Raw genomic sequence first — 24,355 nt, 5'->3', positions numbered from 1 at the left:
GTCATGGTGATATCGAAATTTCTCCAACCGAAAGTGTCCCAATGAATTTTGTCGATTTTTCTTTCAATGTTAAGCTACATTACCCTGATCGAGCAAGACACATTCACGTCGGGTCCTAATTCATGTCAACTCCCGGTCTGCTCCACACCAGTGGCGTACGCAGGGGGGGGGGGTGGTTACAGGGGTTCAACCCCCCTTAAATTGTTTTGATACCCCAAACCCCCTTACGAATTCAAACCCCCACCCCATTCAATTTTTTTTTTTAACACCTTATCTTTTTTTGGTTGTCAACATTTCATTCTGCTTGTAACCCCCCCCCCCTTTAAAAAATCCTGCGTACGCTACTGCTCCACACAATACATGAACCATGTGAACCAACTCCCATATATTCAAAAGAAAATATACAGATTGTGACAATGTGTAAATCAGCCAAACGTGGAGTAGCACAAAAGATGCTCGCTGAAGCATGCCCGTACGTTTGATCACACCTGAATGTATACATATTCATTTTTTCTAAGACCGTTGGCCTGCAGGGGGCATTCATTTGTTTCTCATCGACCTCCTCCCCGAATGGAATACAAAAAAAAAAAGGAAATCATGTATTTCTTATTCTTTGGTGGATTTTCATCAAACCTTCACAATGTTTCCCATTTTTCTGTTTTTATCAAATAAAACCAATTATCATCAGGGTGCTCAAATTAAGTGTCCATATGCAGTTATTCAGACCAAGTTCTATTTTTCGATATTACTTTGTAATTTAATGTTTTTGTGTATGTATTGATTTGTATTATACCTGTTTGTTTATGTTTGAACGCAGTAGCAGCACCGAGATTTTTAAACTAGGGGTAATGGGGGGGGGGGGGCAAAGGTGGACACGAAATTCGTTGCCTGTTTCATAAAATCGAGCGCGAACACTTCGGTACTCTATTGCGAAAGGGGTGGGTCGACAAGTCAGGATGAGAAAATACACGATTGGAAAGGTATCGAGTAAAAAAAACACAAACAAACAAGATGAAAAAAAAGGAAAAAGGAAAGGCATAAAGCGAGGAGAAAACCGATCCTGTTTCGTTGAACAAGGCAACGTATTTGATGTTAAGACCAATATGCCTTGTTGCCTTCTTGAATTTGAATATTTTGCTCGCTCTTGGTTTAGAGCCCTTGGTCTAAGGCCTGCTTTGATTCTCAATGTTTAAATTGTTGGGTTTCATGCGAATATTGCTGTATCCATACAAGATTTTTCTCTATATAACATCGATATATTTGTAGGAGTTTGTGTACGTGAACACCGGAGTCTTTAAAGAAGTTGCAGCAAACAATTATTTTATGAAAAGTCTTTTAAATCAAGGTTAATTGTCAAAATATGATCATACATCTAGATCTGGTACATTAAAGTGATCATTTTGGTTCTTGAAAATGGGCTAAACAATAGGTTTATTGTGTAATAATGCAATCCCAAATGTTTCAAAGTATCATATCTATAGGAACTATTAAAAAACTTTGGAGATGTAAACCTAAGTTTGAAAATAATTGGGGTTGGTTTCAATTACTATATGTATTCACCGAACATGTGCACCACAACACACAAACTCTAGATGAAACCAACATGACCTACATAAATAATAGTGCGTGTATAGTAGATACACACATCAGAAGGGAGTCAACACAGCTAACAGACTTGAATGTTGGAAAACTGGGCATAATGCGTCTTACAGACGGTTCTCAAAATCAGGCTAATAAATTGCTACTTTTTTCTAAATTAGAGTTTTTCATCCTATATTGTGGTCTGTTTCAGTGTTTCGGGGACAAATACAAGCACTCATGCATATGTTTCATCTTAGTTTGAGATTTTTTTTTTTTAATCAGCTGCTCACAGAGTGAAACGATCCCTTTAATGTAAACTTATCTTTGTAAAATCATGAAATCTTAGCTCGAAATCGATAATTCTGATGATAGAAAGGCATTCATGGGACATAATAAACAAACACCAATCAACTTTGAGCGGCCGATCGGGGAAAATAGGCCTATACGGGTGAAATCCCCCACCCCCCCCCCCCTATTGGCGAAAGCTGGATCCGCCCATGAATTGGGACTGATTCTTTAGTTGTGTTTGATCGCAACGTTAAATGAAAAGGGCCCCCATTTACATCAATGTTTTGTATATTTTCGCTCCTTTTAATCAATAAATATTAAGGCTTCTAAAATATTTTCAGGATTTATGAAACATCTAAAACATACAAAGCCGATAAATCCAAGGACCCATATGGCCCATTTTCAAAACTTCAAATTGATAGTAACTTGACCATTTTTCATAATAACCATGGCAACATTGCTCATCAGCCAATCAACATATAGGACTCTACGGAGGTTCATAGCGAAGCGAAGATATCACTTATTGTAATGGTGTATGCAACGTGACACTGTACAACAAAGCATAAGCACGATCAACTGGTATCAGCAAAGTCTTTATTTACATACTTGCATTTAAATATAAAAGAAGATTTAAAATAAAGCACACAAGAGCAACTGTGGCGATGTCATAATTATTGCAAGGAGATAGCTCAGATTATACAAGTTCTCGTTACGCACGCGCATCCACAAAAATATGTAAATACGGGATAGTATAACCGGCGGATACCGGCGCTTTTGGCTTCTGTATACGAAATGGCCGGTTCACTGTTATAATGAATTTTCATCTATCCTTGCTAAATAAATGCTTTTATTTTTGTCATGCATTGTTTTCACTGATTATTCAGCTTATGCAATAATTTTCTTATATACAAGTCCGATGTAAAAATCCATCAACAGCATGAGTCGACTAATTATCATGTCTATCACAGCAAAAATTGCGGTGTTGGTGTGGTGTTTGTAAAGAACATCACCTTTATTCCTGTGCTAAATAGTTGGTGGTAGTTCGGCATTTATTGGTGTTATTGCAACGCGTTTGGTTGTTACTTTTCCACTCTATGGTGTGATGTTCGATTTCTAGGATGTAACTTAAACACCTCAGGGTATAGTCCTCTAGGAACACCAACTGGCGTCAGTTTCAACACCCTGGCATACAATTTACACTCTCAGTATCCGCCGTAGATCATGAATCCGCTGAAAGTGACGTATTTACGATTGTTGCTGTGCAGGCCGAAGTCGGGTGAGGGACCGAGGAGAAGATAGAGGGCGTCGCCGGGCTCGAGGTGGAGAATGACGCTCTGTCCTTCCATCACGTTCCTCTGGTGGGCGTCGGTGAAGATGGCGCTGACGATCTCGTCGTTCTTCATCAGACTGACCCCGAGGTAGAGACCGTCGTATGACCGAAGACTGACGGGGATAAAGAAGACAAGGAATAAAAAAACTGCACAACATCGCGACGGCGTTCATTAATTTGTTCTAATACCAGAACACACGAAAACTAGATTTTCATTCACCCGCATAATGAGCCTATATAATCGCTGAGTTTGACCGTATATTGCATTCCATTCCGAAGAAAACACCAAACTTGCTAGATGTTCACACAATTTTGCACATTATCTTTGTCTTTCTCATATTTCCTCCCCCTCTACTTTTGCTCTTCAACCCCAACCCTTTTCAAATTTAATAAGAGGAAAGAACGGGGGGGGGGGGGGGAGGGAGAGCCCGACCATGAAGTTCCATGACGGACGTTCAAGCGACGCTGCCCGTGAATTCCGGGAGTGCATTTGTATCTTCATGATGGAGGAGGGGAGCGTCTTGGTGCATATCACCGACTATTAAAGCAAAACTACTTACTGAAACGTGATGAAATAGTAGCCCGGCCTTTCGCAGATGAATGTACTATTTCTTTGGGCAAAATCCCGCCCCTTGTTTACGAAGACGTGATCGAATTCAACTTGCTGGTGACTGTTTGAGCCTAACAAAGACGTTGTCCTGGCAACCGAGAAGGCACTTTTCCTGGAAGCTGCAAACGAAAAATAAAACTTTGAAATAATGTTGAGAGTTTAATGATCCTTAATTACTGCGGTCAATTAGTCTGCAAGCACAGACTAAAAATTTGCACTCAAACAACAGCAAAATGATAATACAATTTCTAGGGCGGATCCCAGACACCAAACCCTCCAGTATTATGTGTGTGAAATAAGAAGCACCTTCACACATGGGCGAAACTAGTCTCCTACTTTAAAGGGATGGTCCGGGCTGGAAATATTTATATCTCAATAAATAGAGTAGAATTCACAAAGCAAAATGCTGAAAATTTGATAAAAATCGGATCACAAAATAATAACGAAGTTATTGAATTTTAAAGATTTGCATTATTCTGGTGAAACAGTTCTAGGTGGGCTGATAATTTCATATCCCCACTATTGTCTTGTTCTTTTGTATTTTATTATATGAAATTAGGTGTTTTAAAAAAAAATTCTACCAAGAACTAAAGCAAATGGATTGACAACTGATTAAGTGCATTAGTTATTTATTGCCGCAACTTATTTCATCATAATGGAGACACATCATTTACATAATTATGTATGAAAAAATGAAACATTTATTATTCCATGTAATAACATAACAAAAAGGAGAGTGGGGATGTGACATCATCAGCCCACCTAATGAATGTTTTCACAAAATATTGATAAACTTTAAAATTCAATAACTTCGTTATTATTTTGTTATCCAATTTGGATGAAATTTTCATCATTTTGCTCTGTGTATTTTACTCTATTTATTTAGATATAAATATTTTCAGCCCGGACCATCCCTTTAAACCATACTCTGCATTATTCACTATACGAGGAACCAAATGTCCGTGTCTGTAGAATTCGCGAAAGTTGTCCAAGCGTAAAGGTCAAGTCCACCCCAGAAAAATGTCGATTTGAATAAATAGAGAAAAATCAAATTAGCATAACGCTGAAAATTTCATCAAAATCGGATGTAAAATAAGAAAGTTATTGCATTTTGAAAGTTTCGCTTAATTTTCACAAAACAGTTATTTGCACAACTCAGTGACATGCAAATGAGTCAGTTGATGATGTCCATCACTCACTATTTCTTTTGTTTTTTATTGTTTGAATAATACAATATTTCATTTTTTTACAGATTTGACAATAAGGACCAACTTGACTGAACCATATAGTATTAAAAAATGCTAATTCCATATGTTGAGGGAGGAATTAATTTCTGTTTCACTTGTCAATCAGGAGAAAATTTTGATATTTCATATAATAAAATACAAAAGAAATAGTGAGTGGATGACGTCTCGGTCTCCTCATTTGCATACCGACCAGGATGTGCATATAACCGTTTTGTGAAATTAAGCAAAACTTTAAAATGTCATAACTTTCTTATTTTATGTCCGATTTCCATGAAATTTTCAAAGTCATGCTTGTTGGATTTTTCTCTTTTTATTCCAATCAACTTTTTGTTGGGATGGACTTGTTCTTTAAAGGTCCAGTCCACCCCAACAAAAAGTTGATTTTAAAATAATCAAAATCAGGAAAAAAAACAAGCATACCACTGAAAATTTAATCGAAACCGGATGTAAAATAAGAAAGATAAAGTTAAAATATTTCGAAATTTCGATTAATAAAAAAGAACAGATATTCACATCCTGGGGGGGGGGGGGGGGGTCATAAAGCTGTTCGTAAGTTAAGAACGACTGGTGATCCTTTCTTACGCGCTAAATATATGATTATTATTACCAATGAATATTTAACGGTGAAAACCAATTTACCATCAGAAAATATCACCAGTCATTCTTAAAGTCACTCTTAACTAACGAACAGCTATATGAAACGGCCCCATTAATGAGGGTACTGATGGCGCCACTCACTTACGATTTCTTACGCATTTTATAATAGGAAAAAGGAAAATCTTCTAATTATCCTTCGTTGTTATGTGAAAGAAAGTTCTATTTCTCCATGAACATGTAGTATTACCATTGTCAAAACATTTTATGGTTCATTACGTTTGGTCCTTATTGTCAAATAATATCGAATGATTTAAACAATAAAGGAAATTCGACGCTATAGTTTTATGGTATAATTTGGCGGGAAAAATTACTGTTTTTCCGTCAAAAATGCAGTATTTCTTTGAATATATACTTACATGACGATCCAGACCGACGGGCCTCCTGCAGTACTCCCTGCATGATATCAACATCCTCCTGCTTCATGCTGGTGGAGGATACCCTCCTTCCGGTGGCTCCATCACCCGATGAATCCCTCGCTGATAAAACCTTGGAGCCGGTGATTGCTCCCGGATCTCTTGGGCGGACAGCGTCTGCAGTAGGTGTGTCGTCCAGGAGAGATGATGCTTGGAGCGCAACCACTTGCTCGAGAATTTCTACCTTGTTCAGGAGCTTTCAGAAGAGAAAATATAATTTTTGTCAAAGTGATTTAAAAAACCGTTGCTTGTCTTGATGTTGATTTTTTTGTCCTTCTTGTCGCTTACGTTATATCACTTACCATGTGAATTGACAGGGACCTGAGAAGCGGGGGTGCTGGGGGTGCTGAAGCACCCCCAGAAATTATCCTGGGGGTGCTGCGTGTATTATTTTCCATAGGCAGCACCCCCACGAAATTAGGTTCCCCCTGTATTTTTTTAATATGTTATAATGTACATAATTATCACATCAGACAATCGCAAATCATTTATATAGTCTTTCACATATTCCAATAACATCCCTCCTATATAACGCGACTCAATCAAGCTCCAGCGGGGCAGCCACTCCGATACAGACGTATAGTCGCGCGCAATACGTGATACACACTGGGGTGGTTGAAACTTCCAGGTTTTATGTCGAATCAAGTGAGCGCGCGCCCGACCGCCCGTGTATTGTATACAAAAATTACAAGTAATAGAAATCAAATTTCACAGTCTTTTTCGCCCTGCCCCATGGCCCTACGGGCTGGAAAGCGGGGGTGTTCGGGGTGAAGCAACCCCAAAATTTGGGGGTGCTGCGTGTGTTATTTTCCATATATATAGGCAGCGCACCTCCTGGAAATCTAGTGGTAGGTATGATAAATGACAGAAATGTAATGAAAATGAACGACATTTTGTAGAACCCCCCCCCCCCAACTTCAGAATTTTCTGACACATTACTTGAAATAGTGTTTTAATTCACCCTCTTTCAGATCGGAATATCAAATGTTTTCTGCTCGCGCTTCGCGCTCGCATTATTGATTTTTATCATAAAAAATGTATTTAGAATGCCCAGATACTATAGGTCTAACTCTAAACACGCGCACGCATGTTTTATTCAGATACGCAGCTTCACCAGCTTGATTGGGCGGGGGGGGGGGGTACTCCGGGCTGAAAATATTTATATCAAATACATTTTATCAAAATAAATAAATTTTATCAGTTATTTAATTCTAAAGTTTAGCAATATTTTATGAAAATGGTGATATGCATGTCGTCATGAACATTTAATAGGTGGGCTGATGCTGTCACATCCCCACTATCCTAGCTGTTCCTTGTGGAATCAAAATTGTTTCATTTTTTTCATACCAGAATGAATGATATGTCTCCCTTATAATGAAATAAGTTGCAGCAAAGAATATCTAATGGACTAAATCAGTTGTCAATTCAACTGTTTTGGTTCTTGAAAGGAAAATATTGAATAAACCTAATTTTATATAATAAAATACAAAAGAACAAGTGGGGAATAATGCTAATCTTTAAAATGCAATAACTGTGATTCCTTGTCTGATTTTGATCAAATCTTTATTCTTATGTTCGTCTGAGTTTTCTTTATCTGTTCAAACCATTTTACATTCAGTGTGGAGTTTCAGATCAGAATTTCAAAAATTTTCTGCTCGCGCTTCGCGCTCACATTATTAATTTAAGAATATATCCAATTAACCATCATTTTCTTGATTTACAAAACATGAATGGAATGTCCCGTTTTCAGGTCTGAAATCTCAATTTTGTTTCCGCTCGCGCTTTGCGCTCGCATCAATTGTATAGTTATATACCTATCCTGTTCATGATTAGAAAAGTGCATAAGATGTCTCGTTTTTAGGTTTGAAATGTCATTTTTATTTCCGCTCGCGCTTCGCGCTTGCATCAATTGTATAGTTTTATACCTTTACTCATCATGATTAGAAAAGTACTTAGAATCTCTCGTTTTTTTGGTCTGAAATCTCAATTTTGTTTCCGCTCGCGCTTCGCGCTCGCATCAATTGTAAATATACCTATCCTGCTCATAATTAAAAAACGTGCTTAGAATGTCCAGTATTTAGGTTGGAATGTCAAATTTTTCAGCTCGCACTTCCCGCTCGCATTATTTGATTGTTGATATATGTATCGTCTTCATGGGTAACTGCAAAACAGTCCTTATAACACATCCCTTTCGATCAGGCCAGAGCGTATATAAAAAAATATCTGCTCGCGCTCACAATTATTATTTGTTACATACGCATCTTGGACCACAAACATTGCTCAAAATGTTCAATTTTCAGGACAAAATACATGAAATTTCCACAAAAAATAGCTCGCGCTTCGCGCTCGAATTATCTAATTATATATTTATGTTCTTTTATAAGAAGAAAGCCAAGAAGTGACTGTCATATATATGTATATTTATATATATATATATATATATATATATATATATATATATGTGTGTGTGTGTGTGGTATGTGTGTGTGTGTAATTATGTTAAACTCAATTGTGTCTGTCTCCCCCCCCCCCACCTCTGAGGAGAGATTTCAGCACCCCCACTGAAAAAATCGTTCCCAGGTCCCTGTGAATTGATATGATTATCAGTATTAATATGACATGTATGATTAGGCCAATATTTGTGTTTGCAGCGTATAATTTCTCATATTTATCAGACGACATATGCTTTGAATTTTGATGATGGACGAATCTCGAACTTTAAGCCAAGTATTAGTAGGTTATTCAGTGAGCAATCATGTCGCGAGATATTCTCTGAAACCAATGCCAATTTTATAATTATCATGACCGATCTTGATCTAACTAACATCTGACACATAATTTGAAATCAATATATATATTAAGAACCCTTAAGAGCGTTTTTACAATACTGATAACTTCATTAAAATAAAACAAGAACGAGCGTGCTAGAAATAATCATTTTCATGTAAGTTGTACCTCTTCTGTGACAGCATTTGCGTTCACTTTTGAAGACGTTCCAAAGGCTTGAGAGGTGAAGGCGCCCTCATCGGAAGATTTCCTCTCAAGGGTCTGTAGCCGTGTAGTGAGCTCTTGGTTTCGGGTCTCCAGCTGCTCCAGAGCCACAGCCAGCCGGTCAGCCTCAAGGGTCGAGAGATGGACACCCGATCCTCTGTCTGGAGACACCCTTGAGGAGGCTACTCCTTGTGATGACATGGTCATGTCTGGAGCAGGTCGAGGGGCAACCTTGGATGGGGTCCCTTTTCGGGCGGGGTTTAAGGAACCTTCATAGTGAGATCATGAAAGGGAAAACAATCGCAAACATTTTTACGTCATTAATTTTTATTTGATTTGTTTTGATATTCCACATTCAATTTGAGTAAACGAAAATGTCTAAAAATGTAATTATTGTCATTCAATTAAAACATCGAGGGAATCAGCTGCACTAGTCATCTTAGGAGTATGGTAAGCTTTCTCTGAAAATTCAAAAGGCTTATTATATTTAAAAGAAACCAAAGACACATGGCAGCTTATACGCCGTGGCACTTATGCCCTTGAGCAAGGCATTTATTCGACAGCGCTCGTTATCCTACATTAAATGAAAATGTTATAATATGCATTCGTAGTAACTCTGTGCGCTCTTGCATTTTCAATAAATATATATGAATAAAAGCAAAATTGTTGATTAATTGATTGGTTGCTTACTTGCTAGTTTAATACAATTAGTAACCAAGCAACAATGAATATAGAGTATTTAGAAGATCATCTTTTTCTCTGAATGCATTTCGCGATGGTTCGATAGTTAAAAAAAGTGTTTTTCTCTCGACCATCCTTTCTTTATACATGTAATTATTTTGAAATTTAAATAAATACATTAACGTGATCGCTAAGTGGTAGGTACAGTATTGTGATATGTCTAGATAATCGGCTATCACATTGAACTTACCGGTAGCATTTTGATTCCTGGCGACGGAGATTTGCACGGTTTCCCAGTGATCGATGACCTCCGGAATCTTCCCAGTCGTCGGGACGTCGTCGACGTTATCCTGCTCGATCACGTCGTCGACATTAGGGGAGGTCAGTAAGGTAGGTCTGCTGACATCGATCAGCTCTGCTTCGGCGTTGCCCAAATACTGATGAAGCCTGAAGACACAGAGGCAATGTAATTGCAATTGTAAATGATATGTAAGCACAAAACAAAGCAAGCTGCACAATGGGCCTAAATTAAGTTGTATGAAGTTAACGCAATGTAACCTTTACTATAGCTAGAAAGTTTATGTTTCTTTTTATGGTAACTCGATCCCGTGGGATCTCGGCAGGACAGCTTTTTTACTGGTAAACGCCAAGCTGGTATTTACCTAGGAAAGTAGGGCGTTACGTTTATTATACATGCACAATGTTCAGCGAATCCGCAAGTGGATCTGAGATGCAACAAGCAGAATTTTAGTACTTGACATACATCTAGAGGTTTTTCTCTTTGGTTATGTTTAACGGCTTTTCAGCCATATGCACTGCAAAAACTCCAGTGTTGATTTAACACCAGCCCGGAATCTACATATGTCCACATCAGACAAGTATTGAAACAACACCAGTTTGGAATCAAACCGATGCTGTTTTAATACTAATTGGTGCTGTATAGACCAAAAGGAAAATGGTGTTGTTTAACACTTCTCTGATGTGGACATATTTAAATCCCGGGCTGGTGTTAAATCAACACCAGAGTTTTTGAAGTGTATGACTATTTAAGGCAATACGTGTATAGTTATGGCCGAACGTATCATGACTGTAACAGTTGAAAATCGAATGAAAAACAAAAGAAAGCAGGCGCGGATCCAGAGTCGGACTTTCGAAAAAGATCATCAGTACACATGGTGGACATTTCTTCCACGACAACTTTGAAAATAAACAAATAAATAAATAAATAAATAAATGAATAAATAAATAAATAAATAAATAAATGAATAAACAATTAAATAAATAAATAAATAAATAAATAAATAAATAAATAAATAAATAAATAAATAAATAAATAAATAAATAAATAAATAAATAAATAAATAAATAAATAAATAAATTAATTAATTAATTAATTAATTAATTAATAAATAAATTAATAAATGAATAAATTAATTAATTAATTAATTAATAAATTAATAAATTAATTAATTAATAAATAAATAAATAAATAAATAAATAAATAAATAAATAAATAAATAAATAAATAAATAAATAAATAAATAAATAAATAAATAAATAAATAAATAAATAAATAAATAAATAAATAAATAAATAAATAAATAAATAAATAAATAAATAAATAAAATACATCATTATATTTTCAAGTTTTACCCGTGCGCCCGCACATTCCAACCCCCACCCCTCCCCAAATCTACGCCTGGCAAGATTACGGAACTACTTCAGCCTGATTATACTCAAGCTACAGTCACATCAACGAAACCAACTCCAAGCCGACTTATCGTACGCCACTGAAAATAATGTAATAGCTTTGGTCTGCTTTGAGTCGGTGTGACTGCGTCACTAGGAACTTGGAGAATGCAGTATTACGTGTTGAAAATGCCCGTCAAATGACAAAAACAGCTGGGAGGTCTTTGTCCAAAATTTGTGAACCGGGACAGCAGTTTCGTCCAAAGTTTTTCGAAAAAATCGTTTGTCCAGATTTAAGGACAAAACTGCTGATTTTATTCACCAATGTTCGACAAAGACATCTTGGTTGTTCTTTGTCATGAAGGGCGTTTGGCAATACATTTTCTCTGTTCCTGAAACTTCCGTACGTCGCAGAGCGAAAACTCGCCATACAATTACCTAGACAGTCTCCTTGGTGGTGAATCACTGGGATCGTAGGCAGCAGGATCAGCACTCATCAGCCTGTTGAAGAACTGCTCAAAAGATACAAGGAACACTCGAAGCTCATCGTTCTCGGCCTCCAGCTTGGATACGCGTGTCTCTAGGTCCACATTGGCTGAGCGGAGCTCTGAGAAAGCTTGAGGTTGTGGAGGGTGCTCTTCTGACATCCTAGTATGAAGTTCCTCGATCTACGAACATTGAGGAAAAGGGAATTGCCATTTACATGATTAATGATAATGTATACATGTATAAACGATGGGTAGGCACTGTTTGGTAGCGTCTATGTGTATTAGACTTCTTCAGCGAGAGCAAAGAGGGCAATTAAGTCTCCTAAGGGTGCAAATGCCACTGCCACTGTACTGGTCGACAAAATAACCACCTAGGTATATCCTAGACATGGGTGTCGATCGGTATTCTTGGTTGGGGGGGGGGATGATTGACACAAATATTCTTGTGGATGGGGATCTTTCAATATAACCCCCACTAAAATCACAAAATTCAATTTGTGTTACAAGTAAGCCCAGTGGCGTACCGTGGGTCATGGCATAGGGGGGCACCAGCAAAAATTTTGAGTCAATTAGTTTATTAGGTCAGTATACCTGGCAACTGAGCGCGCTTCGCGCGCTCAGTTGCCAGGTATACTGACCTAATAGACACACTTTAAGGACAGTGCCATATATTAAACAGATATGTATCTCACTGATGAAATAATGTGAGCACGAAGCGCGAGCTTAAAATTTGTGATATTCGGACGTAAAAAGGGACATTAATCAACTTTTTGTAATCATGATACTTACCTGTCTCGCTTAACAATGCGAGCGCGAAGCGCGAGCTGAAATTTTTGTATATATTGACCCCAAAAAGGGAGATTTTAAGGACTATATTTAAGGAATCCACTACATATCTCACCACAGTCATCTATTGCGAGTGCTAAGCGCTTGCTGATTTTGTTAGAATTACACATGAAGCACTTGAAGTCATTGTAATCATGATTATTAACATACGCATCTCAATAATCAAATATTGCGAGCGCGAAGCGCGAGCTGAAAATTTAGAAATTCAGACCTGAAAAGGGGCATTCTAAAGCTTGTTTGTAGGAATTCACTAAGACCATACGTATTTCATTAACCAAATGATGCGAGCGCGAAGCGCGATCTGAAAAGTTTTGATATTGAGATCAGAAAAAGGGACATTTTAAGGACTGATTCTAGGAATTCATGGAGAGCAGACATATCTCACTAATGCGAACATAAGCACGGACAAGAAATGTTTTATATTAAGACCTTAAACTGTGGCAATCACTTTAAGAAGTCATTAAAATAAGCATACTATTGCACATAAAATAGTAATTCGAAGTGCGAGGAAGTATATTGAAAACAGGAGGCTTTAGTCCCACAGGATTATATATCTCGTTAAAGTTAAACAGACAATGTGAGCACCAGGAACAATGAAGACATGGGCCCTAATCAAATTATGATTCATAAAGTTATGAAAAATGCGTCTTATGTAGTATAACAGAATTATAGTATAATCTAACATCATAATGAACAATAATTTCTTCTTTCCCATTACATTCCTTTCCCCCTCCCTCTTTTTCTCCTTTTCCTCATTTTTGGATGGGCATGTGCCCCTCATGCCCCCCCCGTAGTTACCCCACTGAGTGAGCCTATTCTAAACTCATACGAAAGAAAAAAATGACAAAAATTGTCTGGACCATGTACAAAGTGATCTGTTTATTGAGCATGATGTAAACAACTTCTCTCTTAAATCTAACCCGACTGGCAATATCTTTTTTCTTCTTAATGCGTGATGACAAAATGCAGATTCGGACAAATTAAGACTAGCACAAATTACAAACTGTGTGGCTTCTCGTGCGCCATCGGGCTTACCGTCAGACGATTTTTACCCTGGATTTTAACACGTTTTAAATATTTTATAAGTGCATGAAACAAAACAAACATAAAAACAATCAAAACTCAACTGTCATGTTATGATATTTCTCCAACATCTTCTTGAATCATCAGTGTGTAATATCAGCTAATATATGTGTTAAAATGAAATTAACATACCGCATGAGTGTGCTCATATAGAATGCAAAACTGTCATCCCTTTCCAAACTCAAAAAAGATTTTTTTTTTGCCAAAATAAGAAAAAATCAACCAAGTTTAGTTATTCAAGTCCATAACAATTACAAGAATAACATGGGGAAAAAAACCCTCCGATGTTCATATCCGAAGATACGCTTTAGAGAGAAATGAATGATTATTCTTTCTGAAACCATTAATTGATTTCACTTATTAAAAAAATGTAAAAATATCATATTATATTGAGCTCACTGAACCTCAATATTTTCATGAGAGGTATCTGATGGGGTCACATGATAAAATGTTTAATATTCAAAAGGGTTGTAGATTAAATGGGACAAACATCATGCACTTGCATGTGGGGAGGGGTAAATCTGAGAAAAGTTGTTTTTGTTGTACTTTTTTAAGATCTAACCCTCTAGGATTTACGTCCATGGAGGTTTCCCTGTTTATCTTGCCACCCTTTTATTTTTCCACCCTTTTTAATCAATTGATTTCTTAAAATTAATTTATTCACCACTGGTGGGATGGAACACCCTATCAACAAAAGTTTTTTTTCGGCGGGGTCCTTTTATGTCATGTGTTTAAAAAATATCATATACCGGTACATAAACTTTCATTCATAATTTCATTCTTTTTCATCTTGAACCTCCACCCATCTGTTTAAAAGCCCTGGAAAAGAATGTTTTTTTATTTAATAACAATATACACAAATTGCGGGGGAAACAAACTGATTGATGGCATACTATAATCATCACTATATAATCATCATTATCAAACTTTTCATTTTTTCATCATCATTATTACAATTTTTCTACCCTGAATTATTGGGGGGGGGATGATAATACAGGCCATCCCCCCCACTTGAAATATTGGGGGGGGGGATATATCCCCCCCATCCCCCCCCCGTGATCGACACCCATGATCCTAGAGAGGGTTAGACTAAATCCGGAGGGGGTGGGGTGCAGTAGAATTGTGTGGCCAATTGCTCAAAGATACAATCAATCGATACAGGAGATGAAGCCTACCTGGTCTTGTACTTCAGAGATTGTCACTGACAACTCGTCGACTTCCCTTTCTGTGTCCGCGTTGCGGACCTCCAGAGCATCCAGACGTCTGTTGACGCCGGCCATCACAAGGAAAGGGAAGTTGGATGTGGAGGTGCTCCGGATGCTCGGCCCCGGCTGGTGGGATAGCGGCCTTGAGGGATAACGAGAGATCGGCGATGGGCGGTCGATGGGGCGGGTCCGATCAGGGATGCGCACGGGTCGCTCGTTGACGGGAACATAGCCCAGGGTGAGGCCGACGATGCAGAGGAGGGGCACAGAAGAGATGAGCTGGTAAAGCCAGGGCGCCATCTCCGGTCAATGGCAGCAAGCACTAGTTTGTGCTACACACTGAAAATGATAAAATACAATCAACAAAAGTAGAGATTGCGTTATATTTTTGTGATGTACAATGTAGAAAGTACAAGTATGTTCAAATCGTTATCTTTGTGTGTCTCATATCATATATTATCTTATCATATATTATATCTGACCGTATTCCTCCTCTCCCCCTTTCTCTTCATCTATACCTCTCTTTCTACCCTACGGAGCCTTTAAAGTGCCATCGACTTGACAACTTGGCGAGATACTTTATCTTGCCATGTCGACATAATAACCTTATTATGTCGACACGGCGAGATACGTCATCTTGCCATGTCGACTTATAAAAGGTTGCATGTCGACATGGCGAGATACATGTACGTTATCTCGCCAAGTCGACTTATAAAAAGTTATATGTCAACATGGCGAGATATGAAGTGTCCAAGGCCCGGCGAAAGTGCAAATATCTCGCCATGTTGACATATAACTTTTCATATTAAAAAGTCAACTTGGCAAGATAACGTATCTCGCCATGTCGACATAATAAGGTGAGTATGTCGATATGGCAAGATAACGCATATCGCCATGTCGACATAATAAGGTTATTATGTCGACATGGCAAGATAACGTATCTCGCCATGTCGACATAATAAGGTTATTATGTAGACATGGCAAGATAAAGTATCTCGCCAAGTCGTCAAGTCGATGGCACTTTAAAGGCTCCGTACTACCCTTCCTTTGACCCTCACCCAAATTCTTTCTTCGGCCCTTTTCTATCTCGTTCCCAATTCTCCCCTCTTTTCTATATGTGTTGTTTTATTCTCACGCTCTAAGGTAGGTATCTAACTATCGCTGTTTAGAACATGGTCATCATAATGTCCTTTGTGACGTATTAGATATCCACTCCGTCTATAACACCATAGTTCCTTTGTATCAGTCCTTGTATGAGTCAGAAAAGGCAAGGTTATAAAATTATCATCAGCTTTTATTTCCGACTTCCGTAATACCTTGAAAGCAGTACAATCACGACAAGAGATTGTTGTATAAAGTCATCAACATATAAACAAATATTCACAATTTTTTCTCATAAACTGCATTGAAGTGAATCATCGGTCTATGTGATTATTTGAGAATATCTTAGTCGATGCCACATTAACTTAAACCTTACATTACTTTGACAAGATAGCTATCACGAAAAATTTGGCCGCAGTTGCTATAGCAATACCACGTAAACGGAATGGAATATGGGATATGATGTTGAAAGGTCAAATCGTGTTTCAATGTTATTTTTGCATGATTTGAAATATATTTATTTCAAATTCACATTTTCCAGTCGAATTCATTTCCCTTTTTTCTCTCTCTCTCTCTCGATAAGAATTTATTATGTAAAAAAAATATTGAAATACTAGTGTTATGATTTGTTCCGGGGTCACCAGCTCTTGGAACCTAAGTTCTCGCTTCTTTTTTTTTTTTTTTTTTTGGGGGGGGGGTATAATCTGACTTCCTAACCTTCGAAGTAAAACGCCTCATTTCAATTTCGAATGAATATTATAATACAGAATTTTGTGCGCGAAGCGCGCAGAAAATAGACAATGTTGAATGTTTAATAGTATTTTAGACCATATTGTAAAGGTTTTATAGTGCTTTTAATTGCTTCTTTCAAGTTGTCAAGATTATGGGGGCAAATCGATATGTTTACCCCAAATATTTTACCCCTGCTCCCCCCCTCCCCATATCGATTCTTCTCAATGATACACTTGAAGCATATCCACCTTTCTTTTTTTAAGTAACTGGTGCATCATCTCATTGAACTTATTATGTTTATTATTATTATGTTATGTTATTATAATTAAGTATTCCGATGCCTTCCTTTCCTGATGTTAAAGAGAGAGAGAGCACAGGTCAAGAAGATATCTATTAAAATTTGATTTCTTTATTAATATCACTGTCACATTATTCCCTCGCACAATGTCTTGTGCTACCGGGTCTTCTTTTTTACATTTCCTTCCTAATTGGTTCTTCGTTCATCACTTTAGTAAAAGTAAAGCTTCGGGGGACAAGCAAGATCGTTGAATCTGGTGACTCGGATTGTCTTTAAGTGAGGTCATGGGACCTGCCACTCACGAAGACGGAAGGAAATTACATCGAATGTCATTGCCGAGAGCTCGATTTATGAACAATATTTTATTAGCCTCCAAGACGGGGTCAGTCAGAAGCTGTTCGTGCCAAGACAGGACCTCCATTTTGGAGTTCTGATGGGAAAGGGTGTGTGTTTGTGTGTGTGTGGGGGGGGGTGGGTAATCCGGGGCGGCGCCATGGTGGATAGTTTGATAAAGGGGGCAAGACGAGTTAAAGGTGGTGACACTATTTTTCTCTCATTTGAGCTGTCTGAGTATTGAAAAGTAAACCAGTATGAGTTTACTGATCTTCCTTCTTCTTCTCGAGGGGCCTTGAATTGATTAACAATCTCCATTCATTTGGCATGAACATTTTGTTTTGCAATATATACATAAACAAAAACATTTATAACTGTATGTCGTATAAGTCAGAAAAAAGTTAAGAAAGAGTTTGCCAAGTAAAAGAAATAAAAAAGAAAAAGAAAAAAAAGGGAAAGAAGGGGGGGGGGGTCGCTCCCAAAATGAAGGTGATTTTGGTACCATTTCCTAGGGCCATACTTTTCTCCTTCCTGTTTCCCCCTTCTTCTTCCCTCGTTTCTCTCTCTCTCTCTCTTACTACTGGGAAAAAATATAAGGGGTATTTGCCCCTGCCCCACTCCACAGTCATGTGGCACCGCCCTTGACTCTCATTCATGTTAACGTTTCCTCTCACCTTGATGGGAAACCCCCGTCCCAGTGCTCTACAACAATATGGTCATAAATCTGACGTACCAAAGTTTACATTTTGTAAATTAACGATTTATTGCAATAAACGCACACACACACACGCACACACCACATGACCACCCTCTCACACATAACACACACACCTCCAGTGAAACTCCAAATTGGATACAAATGGAACAAGTCCACTATTCGCTGTGTCAGTCAAAGTAAAATAATAGCCAATAATATTCCTCCCCCTTGCCCCTGATTTCCACCATTCGTCATCACTGCTCTACCGTTTTTTTTTTAATCAATTCGATTTTAAAAGGCCTGATCAAATTCAATGACGTACCAATTACAAATCTACAATTAAAGTTGAATTCAAGAAATAGCTCGCCACGCTGATTTCAGGCTGAAACTGATTTAAACCTTCCATTTTCGCCTTCCTGGAAAGCGTTTTATGAAAGGACTTGTCGGGCGTTTATCTGACAAGTCCTAAATTTATCTGACAGTTACCACAGTAAAAGTTCTTGACAGCTAAACAAAATAAAAGCAAGTTTTCAGATCTGAGAACTGATGACATACTGATGGATGACAAATATTGATCAAATTGGTCCCCCGGTCAACGTCAGATGATAGAATAGGGTGCATAACAGTGACATACTGGGAACAAAACCTCGTCGGGAGGGGGGTGGCAAAAAAGAAGCGGTCAAAGATCAATGCCATTTCCGCATGCAATCGTTAAAAAAGTTCTGACAAGCGAAAAAAAGTTGTAAAACTTATGTTTCCTCTACTCCATCACAATCCACTCCTTAGGTACTATGCTGGTGGTGCAAATTTTATTGACCCGAATATAATAATAGTTACGATTTCTATACCGCTTATTTTGAGAAATTGTACTATACAGTGCGTCCCAAAAAAACTATACACTTTTGAAATGGCTGCCAAATAAAAAATGTAGCACTTTAGGGGAAAAGACTTATAGATATGGAATGCCAATAAAGTCAACTTTCAAATGACACCAAAAAGTTGGAAAACTATTCATGCTTGAGCGAGCACTGCCCACTGAAACAAAGGGTATGAAAATTAGGGTGGGCCGGAATTAGCCTTCCAATTTCTTTCAGTTTTTTTGTTTGGTACTTGCAAAGTTGAGGGTTATTTGGTGAATTAAAGATCAGTTGTGATCAGTTTGTTGTTTGTGAAAATTTAATGCGTTATTAAATTGAAATTTAATGCATGAGTGATCATGAATTGCAATTTTTAGTGCAACATTTTGTCTTTATCATGTGAATCTCAACAATGTGTTCATGACAGTCAGGAGAAGAGGGGGTAATATGACTTAGGTAGGTGAAGTACGTTGATGGGATAAAGGTCAACAGAATGTTTAGAAACCCCTCTCTCCATCTCAACCCCCCCCCCCCCGCTACTCTACCCTTGAGAGACTAAGCTCGGCTAGGCTGAGCAGGAATTAGTCTTACAGTTTTTTGAGTGGTTTGTCCTTAGGAACTTGCTAAGCTAAATTAATGAGTGAGATAAGTTTTGGTTTCTCAGGCAAATTTCATGAGTTACTAAATTGAAAGTTCATGCATGAGTGAACATGAATTGTAATTTTAGTGTAGCATATTAATCTTGTGGACCTCAGAAGTGTGTTCGTGGGAGTCAGAGTAATGTGATGGTACCTGTTACAAGCAAGAGGGCGAGATATGCTAAGATTCGGTTAAAAGGGCATTCCTCTTCTTTTTGTCCTTTTACAAATTAAAAGTCATATGTACCCTCCCCTCTCCACCTCCATTTCCCAGTTCCCCCCCCCTCTCTCTCTCTGCCTCACTTTCTGGATTGTAGCCTATTCAAAACTTAACTGCCAAGTGACCGATGGCTGATGGTCAGTTTTTTTATTGAATGATTACCAAGAAATTTAATGATTATGATGATTAAAGAAATAATTTATTGAAAAAAAATGAATGTTTGATTGATCACATTGCACATTGAATGAGTTGATTGACTGATAAATTGTTGATTAAATGATTGATAGGAAAAAGTTGATGCCCCAATTCAGAATTGATAATTAAATCAACATTCTGCTCTGGACTTCACGCGTACATGACAATAGCCATCAGTCTCTCAATAGGAGGGGAGGGAGGGGGCGGGGGCTGAATGTTCTGTTGACCCTTATTCCATCATCCTACTTCTCCCACTTAAGTCCTATCTCACCCGCTATTCTCCCGACTCCCATGAACACATTGCTGAGATCCACATGATAAAGTTGAAATGCTGCCCAAAAAGAGATCCAAATGATGAAGTTGAAAAGCTGCCCAAAAAGTGCAATTTGTGTTCACTCATGCATTAAAGTTCAATGTAATAATTTATAAAATTTGCTTAAGCAACCAAAACTGGTCACGGTTGATCATTAATTTATCACAACGCCCTTAACTTTGCAAGTTCGAAAGGATTTGCCTCTCAAAAACTGACATAAATTGGAAGGCTGATTCCAGCCCACCCTAATTTTCATACCCTTTGTTTCACTGGGCAGTGCTCGCTCAAGCATGAATAGTTTTCCAACTTTTTGGTGTCATTTGAAAGTTGACTTTATTGGCTTTCCATATATGTAAGTCTTTTCCCCCAAAATGCTACATTTTTTATTTGGCAGCCATTTCAAAAGTGTATAGTTTTTTTGGGGACGCACTGTAGATCCATGTGATAAGTCACAATAAAGTGATTGTTCAGATGGCATAAAGATCATGCGCGAGATCAGTGCCAATGTCAACAAACTTTCAGTTTTTATGGAATACACGGAACAGTTTACATTATTACAATAAAATTATGTCTTAACCCATCGAGTGTTAGAATAATATACAGTGCGTCCCAGAAAAAACGAAACCGAGATTTAGCGACGATTTATCATAACTTAATCATAAATATAATAGACAAATGACCTACCAATGTAAAGTTTAGAATCTCCTCTTTCATCTGGTATTACTTAGATTATTCCTCATTCACTCATGATTGAGCAAAAACAATTCGAAGAAAGGATGCCAAAAACTCATTTGGCGGGGGGTATCTGAATTTGAAAAATAAAATCACATGACTAAAAAGTTCAATATCTTCTCTTTTCTTTGATACCTAAATCACAGAAAATGGTCAAGTAGTAAAAAAAGTTATGATCCCTCGAAACGATGCTTGTATTTCCATAATTTCATTAAATAAACGTGTTTTCACCGGTTTCCCACAGAAGCTATCGCACGGTAACAAAAGACTTAATGCATGGCTGATCGTCAACAAAACGGAGTGTCGAGTGAGTTTGAACGCTAGCCTGTAAAACCTCTTCATTTTATAAAATTATTGAAATTCAAGCCTTATTTCAAATAACCAGAACTTTGTTATTTCTTGACCATTTTCTGTAATTGAGGTATCAAATTAAAGAGCAGATATTGAACTTTTTAAAAATGTGGTTTTCTTTTTAAAACCCAGATACGGCCCGCCAAGTGACTTTTTGGTATCCCCTTTTCAAATTGTTTTTACTCACTCATGCGTGAATGAGAAATAATATAAGTAATTTCAGATGAAAGAGGAGATTCTAAGCTTTAAAATGGTAGGCCATTTGTCTACTGTATTTGCGATTAAGTTATGATAAATCATCGATAAATCTCGGTATCGTTTTTTATGGGACGCACTGTATAACATTTATGAGGCGCCGATTTATCGAGTTTCCGATTCAATGGCGCACTCTACATTACCCCGGCTGTAGCTCCAGCTGCTAAGAGCGCTTGGTGCATTCAAGGAATTAAACCTGCCGGGTACCCATTCATCTCACCTGGGTTGAGTGCAGCACAATGTGGATAAATTTCTTGCTGAAGGAAAACACGCCGTGGCTGGGATTCGAACCCACGTCCCTCTCGTTGAAAGACGAGATTCGTAACCACTAGACTATGACGCCCCCGCATATAATAACAAATACTCATGCAGGATAATCACGCTGTATTCAGTTAGTGGCTTACACCACTGTTTTACCCGTGAGGCAGGGGTTGCTGCCCCCTCCCCCAACAATTTTTGTTTTCGCTTCTGCAAGTGCTAGTGACCTTCATTAAGACCTACACAGAAAAGTTTTCCCCTCCTGAATTTTCTTTTTCTCAGGTACCATTCCGGGTACAGATGGGAGGGGGGGGGGGGCTTCGGAGCACTGTCTCCAACGTACAGATCCACGACCAAGAAATAAAAGGAGAAAAAGAGAAATGAATGATAAAGGGTGGAATGGGATTCATTAATTTGGTGCTTACGATGCCATACTCTGTCGCTAAATTAGATTACCATTCTAAAAATGCGAAAAAAAAATTCCTTGGCTCGCTCGCGAATTTCAAATTTCTTGTCCATAAAGTCCAGTAGCGTACCGTGAACCGCAGGAGACAAAGCACTGGGGGGGGCACTGCATTGTCTGTGAACAATGCTTTGCCCCCCAATGCTTTGTCTCCTCCGAGTCACGGTACGCTACTGCCATAAACCCATGCTGTCCCCTTCCCCCAAAAAAAATGTTTGTTCATAATGCCACGGCATTGAGACCCACAGTCATGTTATATCAATCATCTATTGAGTATCAAACAAGAAAACAAGGATTTGAATATACATTGATTCCTTTTCAATTAAAGAACTTGAGGAGTGGTATACTTACCGAACTCGTCTTGGACGATGATTTAGGATTGGATGTCTTGGACGATGATTTAATTACTGATGCGAAGTATCTTCTCTCTTTTAATGAAGAGGAGGGGCGCACAAAAACTTGCGACTGTACTCACTGAATATCCACGAGAAATCAACCTTCTGAGAGAAACCTTTTTTATTTCTTTGTAAGCGCTTCATGAAGATCCAAATATTTTTCTGCTTTCCACTTTCCTTTGTAGAGTATGCCTATTTTATAAATTCCTACTACTGACCAAATCTAGTCCGAGATTCTGGCTAAAAAAGGAAAACATCCAGGCTCGGATCCTCGCACCAGACGAACCTATGGATAACTACATTCGCCAAAGGGGTGTGAAGTTTGTCGACATCAAGCGCATATGAAACACATACAGATGAATCTTGGTTTCTTGTTAAAACGTGACTGTAATTTTTTTTGAAGTATTTGAGACGAACCAACAATCTGCAGGCCTATAATCTTGAGTCAACAAAGTAACTATTGTTTCTGACGAAAAGCTTCCCCAATTTTTATTTTAAATCAGTTTACACAATTAAGATAATGGTCTCGTCCTATGGATATTCTAATCAGTGCTGATGTTAGTTATAATGAATATTACAAGGAACGAAGACTTCCCAGTATAACAATAACTAGAGCGAATGAATCACGAAACAGGTTTCCCCTTTTGTCAAGTTTTGTGGAGCTGACGGATTTTCAGACTTCAAGAAAATGGTTATGTAACTAGGTCCCCAAGCGACCGATTATTGCCGAGACAATACGAAGCATTAACTGTCCTTCGTATTGTATAATGACAATCATGAAATGTAGATGGAGAGAGAGGGGAGGGGGAAGGGGGAGGGAGAAAGAGTGAAGGAGGAGAGGGGATGTAGGAAAGAAAGACTTGAAAGGAAAGGAGTTATACCTTGGTCACATTTGATCTACGGCGGCCGTACGGCGAGTCGAAAACAGCCGTTTTATTAATTTTAATTCAAACCACCTATATGAAGTTGGTACACAAAATGTTAAAACGGCTGTTTTCGACTCGCCGTACGGCCGCCGTAGAACAAATGTGACCAAGGTATAAGTAATTATTTTATGGTAGTGATGTCATTGTCATAACTACATGTAGTATCAGCAAACCAACAGCAGACAAACTGGGGAGACAGAGAAAATGAAAACACGGAGAACGTTATTGTACAATGTTCATACAGTCATGTATTAATCCCCAAACGGGCAAAATAAATGTTCATACATTTATTATCTCGAAACGGGCATATGAAACCTAACGGGCATAACCATATGATGATACAAATTCACTCGCACAGATTAATAATCGTAAATGATTTAAAACAAATATGTGCATTTCTCTTCTTTATTCGTTTTAACACGTGCACACATTGGTACCGATTCTGTTTAGGATAACTTGCTCACGGACCGTAGTCCGGGATT

At 38.0% G+C, this 24,355-nt stretch overlaps 1 protein-coding gene across 1 annotated transcript; it reads right to left on the bottom strand.

The window, feature by feature from the left end:
- Window positions 1–2,443: 2,443 nt before the first annotated feature.
- On the bottom strand, window positions 2,444–23,567 carry LOC129284002 (uncharacterized). Its single transcript, XM_064111379.1, has 8 exons — window positions 22,904–23,567; window positions 15,080–15,448; window positions 11,926–12,155; window positions 10,049–10,245; window positions 9,082–9,386; window positions 6,070–6,322; window positions 3,760–3,928; window positions 2,444–3,312 (listed from the first exon to the last, which is right to left on the bottom strand). Exons 2-8 carry the CDS (start codon window positions 15,407–15,409, stop codon window positions 3,072–3,074), a joined length of 1,725 nt encoding a protein of 574 aa, XP_063967449.1. The 5' UTR covers window positions 15,410–15,448; window positions 22,904–23,567; the 3' UTR covers window positions 2,444–3,071.
- Between the last annotated feature and the right edge of the window lie 788 nt (window positions 23,568–24,355).

Source organism: Lytechinus pictus, chromosome 16, assembly GCF_037042905.1.
Source record: "Lytechinus pictus isolate F3 Inbred chromosome 16, Lp3.0, whole genome shotgun sequence".
Taxonomy (NCBI): Eukaryota; Metazoa; Echinodermata; class Echinoidea; order Temnopleuroida; family Toxopneustidae; genus Lytechinus; species Lytechinus pictus.
The sequence above is the reverse complement of the archived record's forward strand: the minus strand, read 5'-3'. Positions and strand labels throughout refer to the sequence as shown.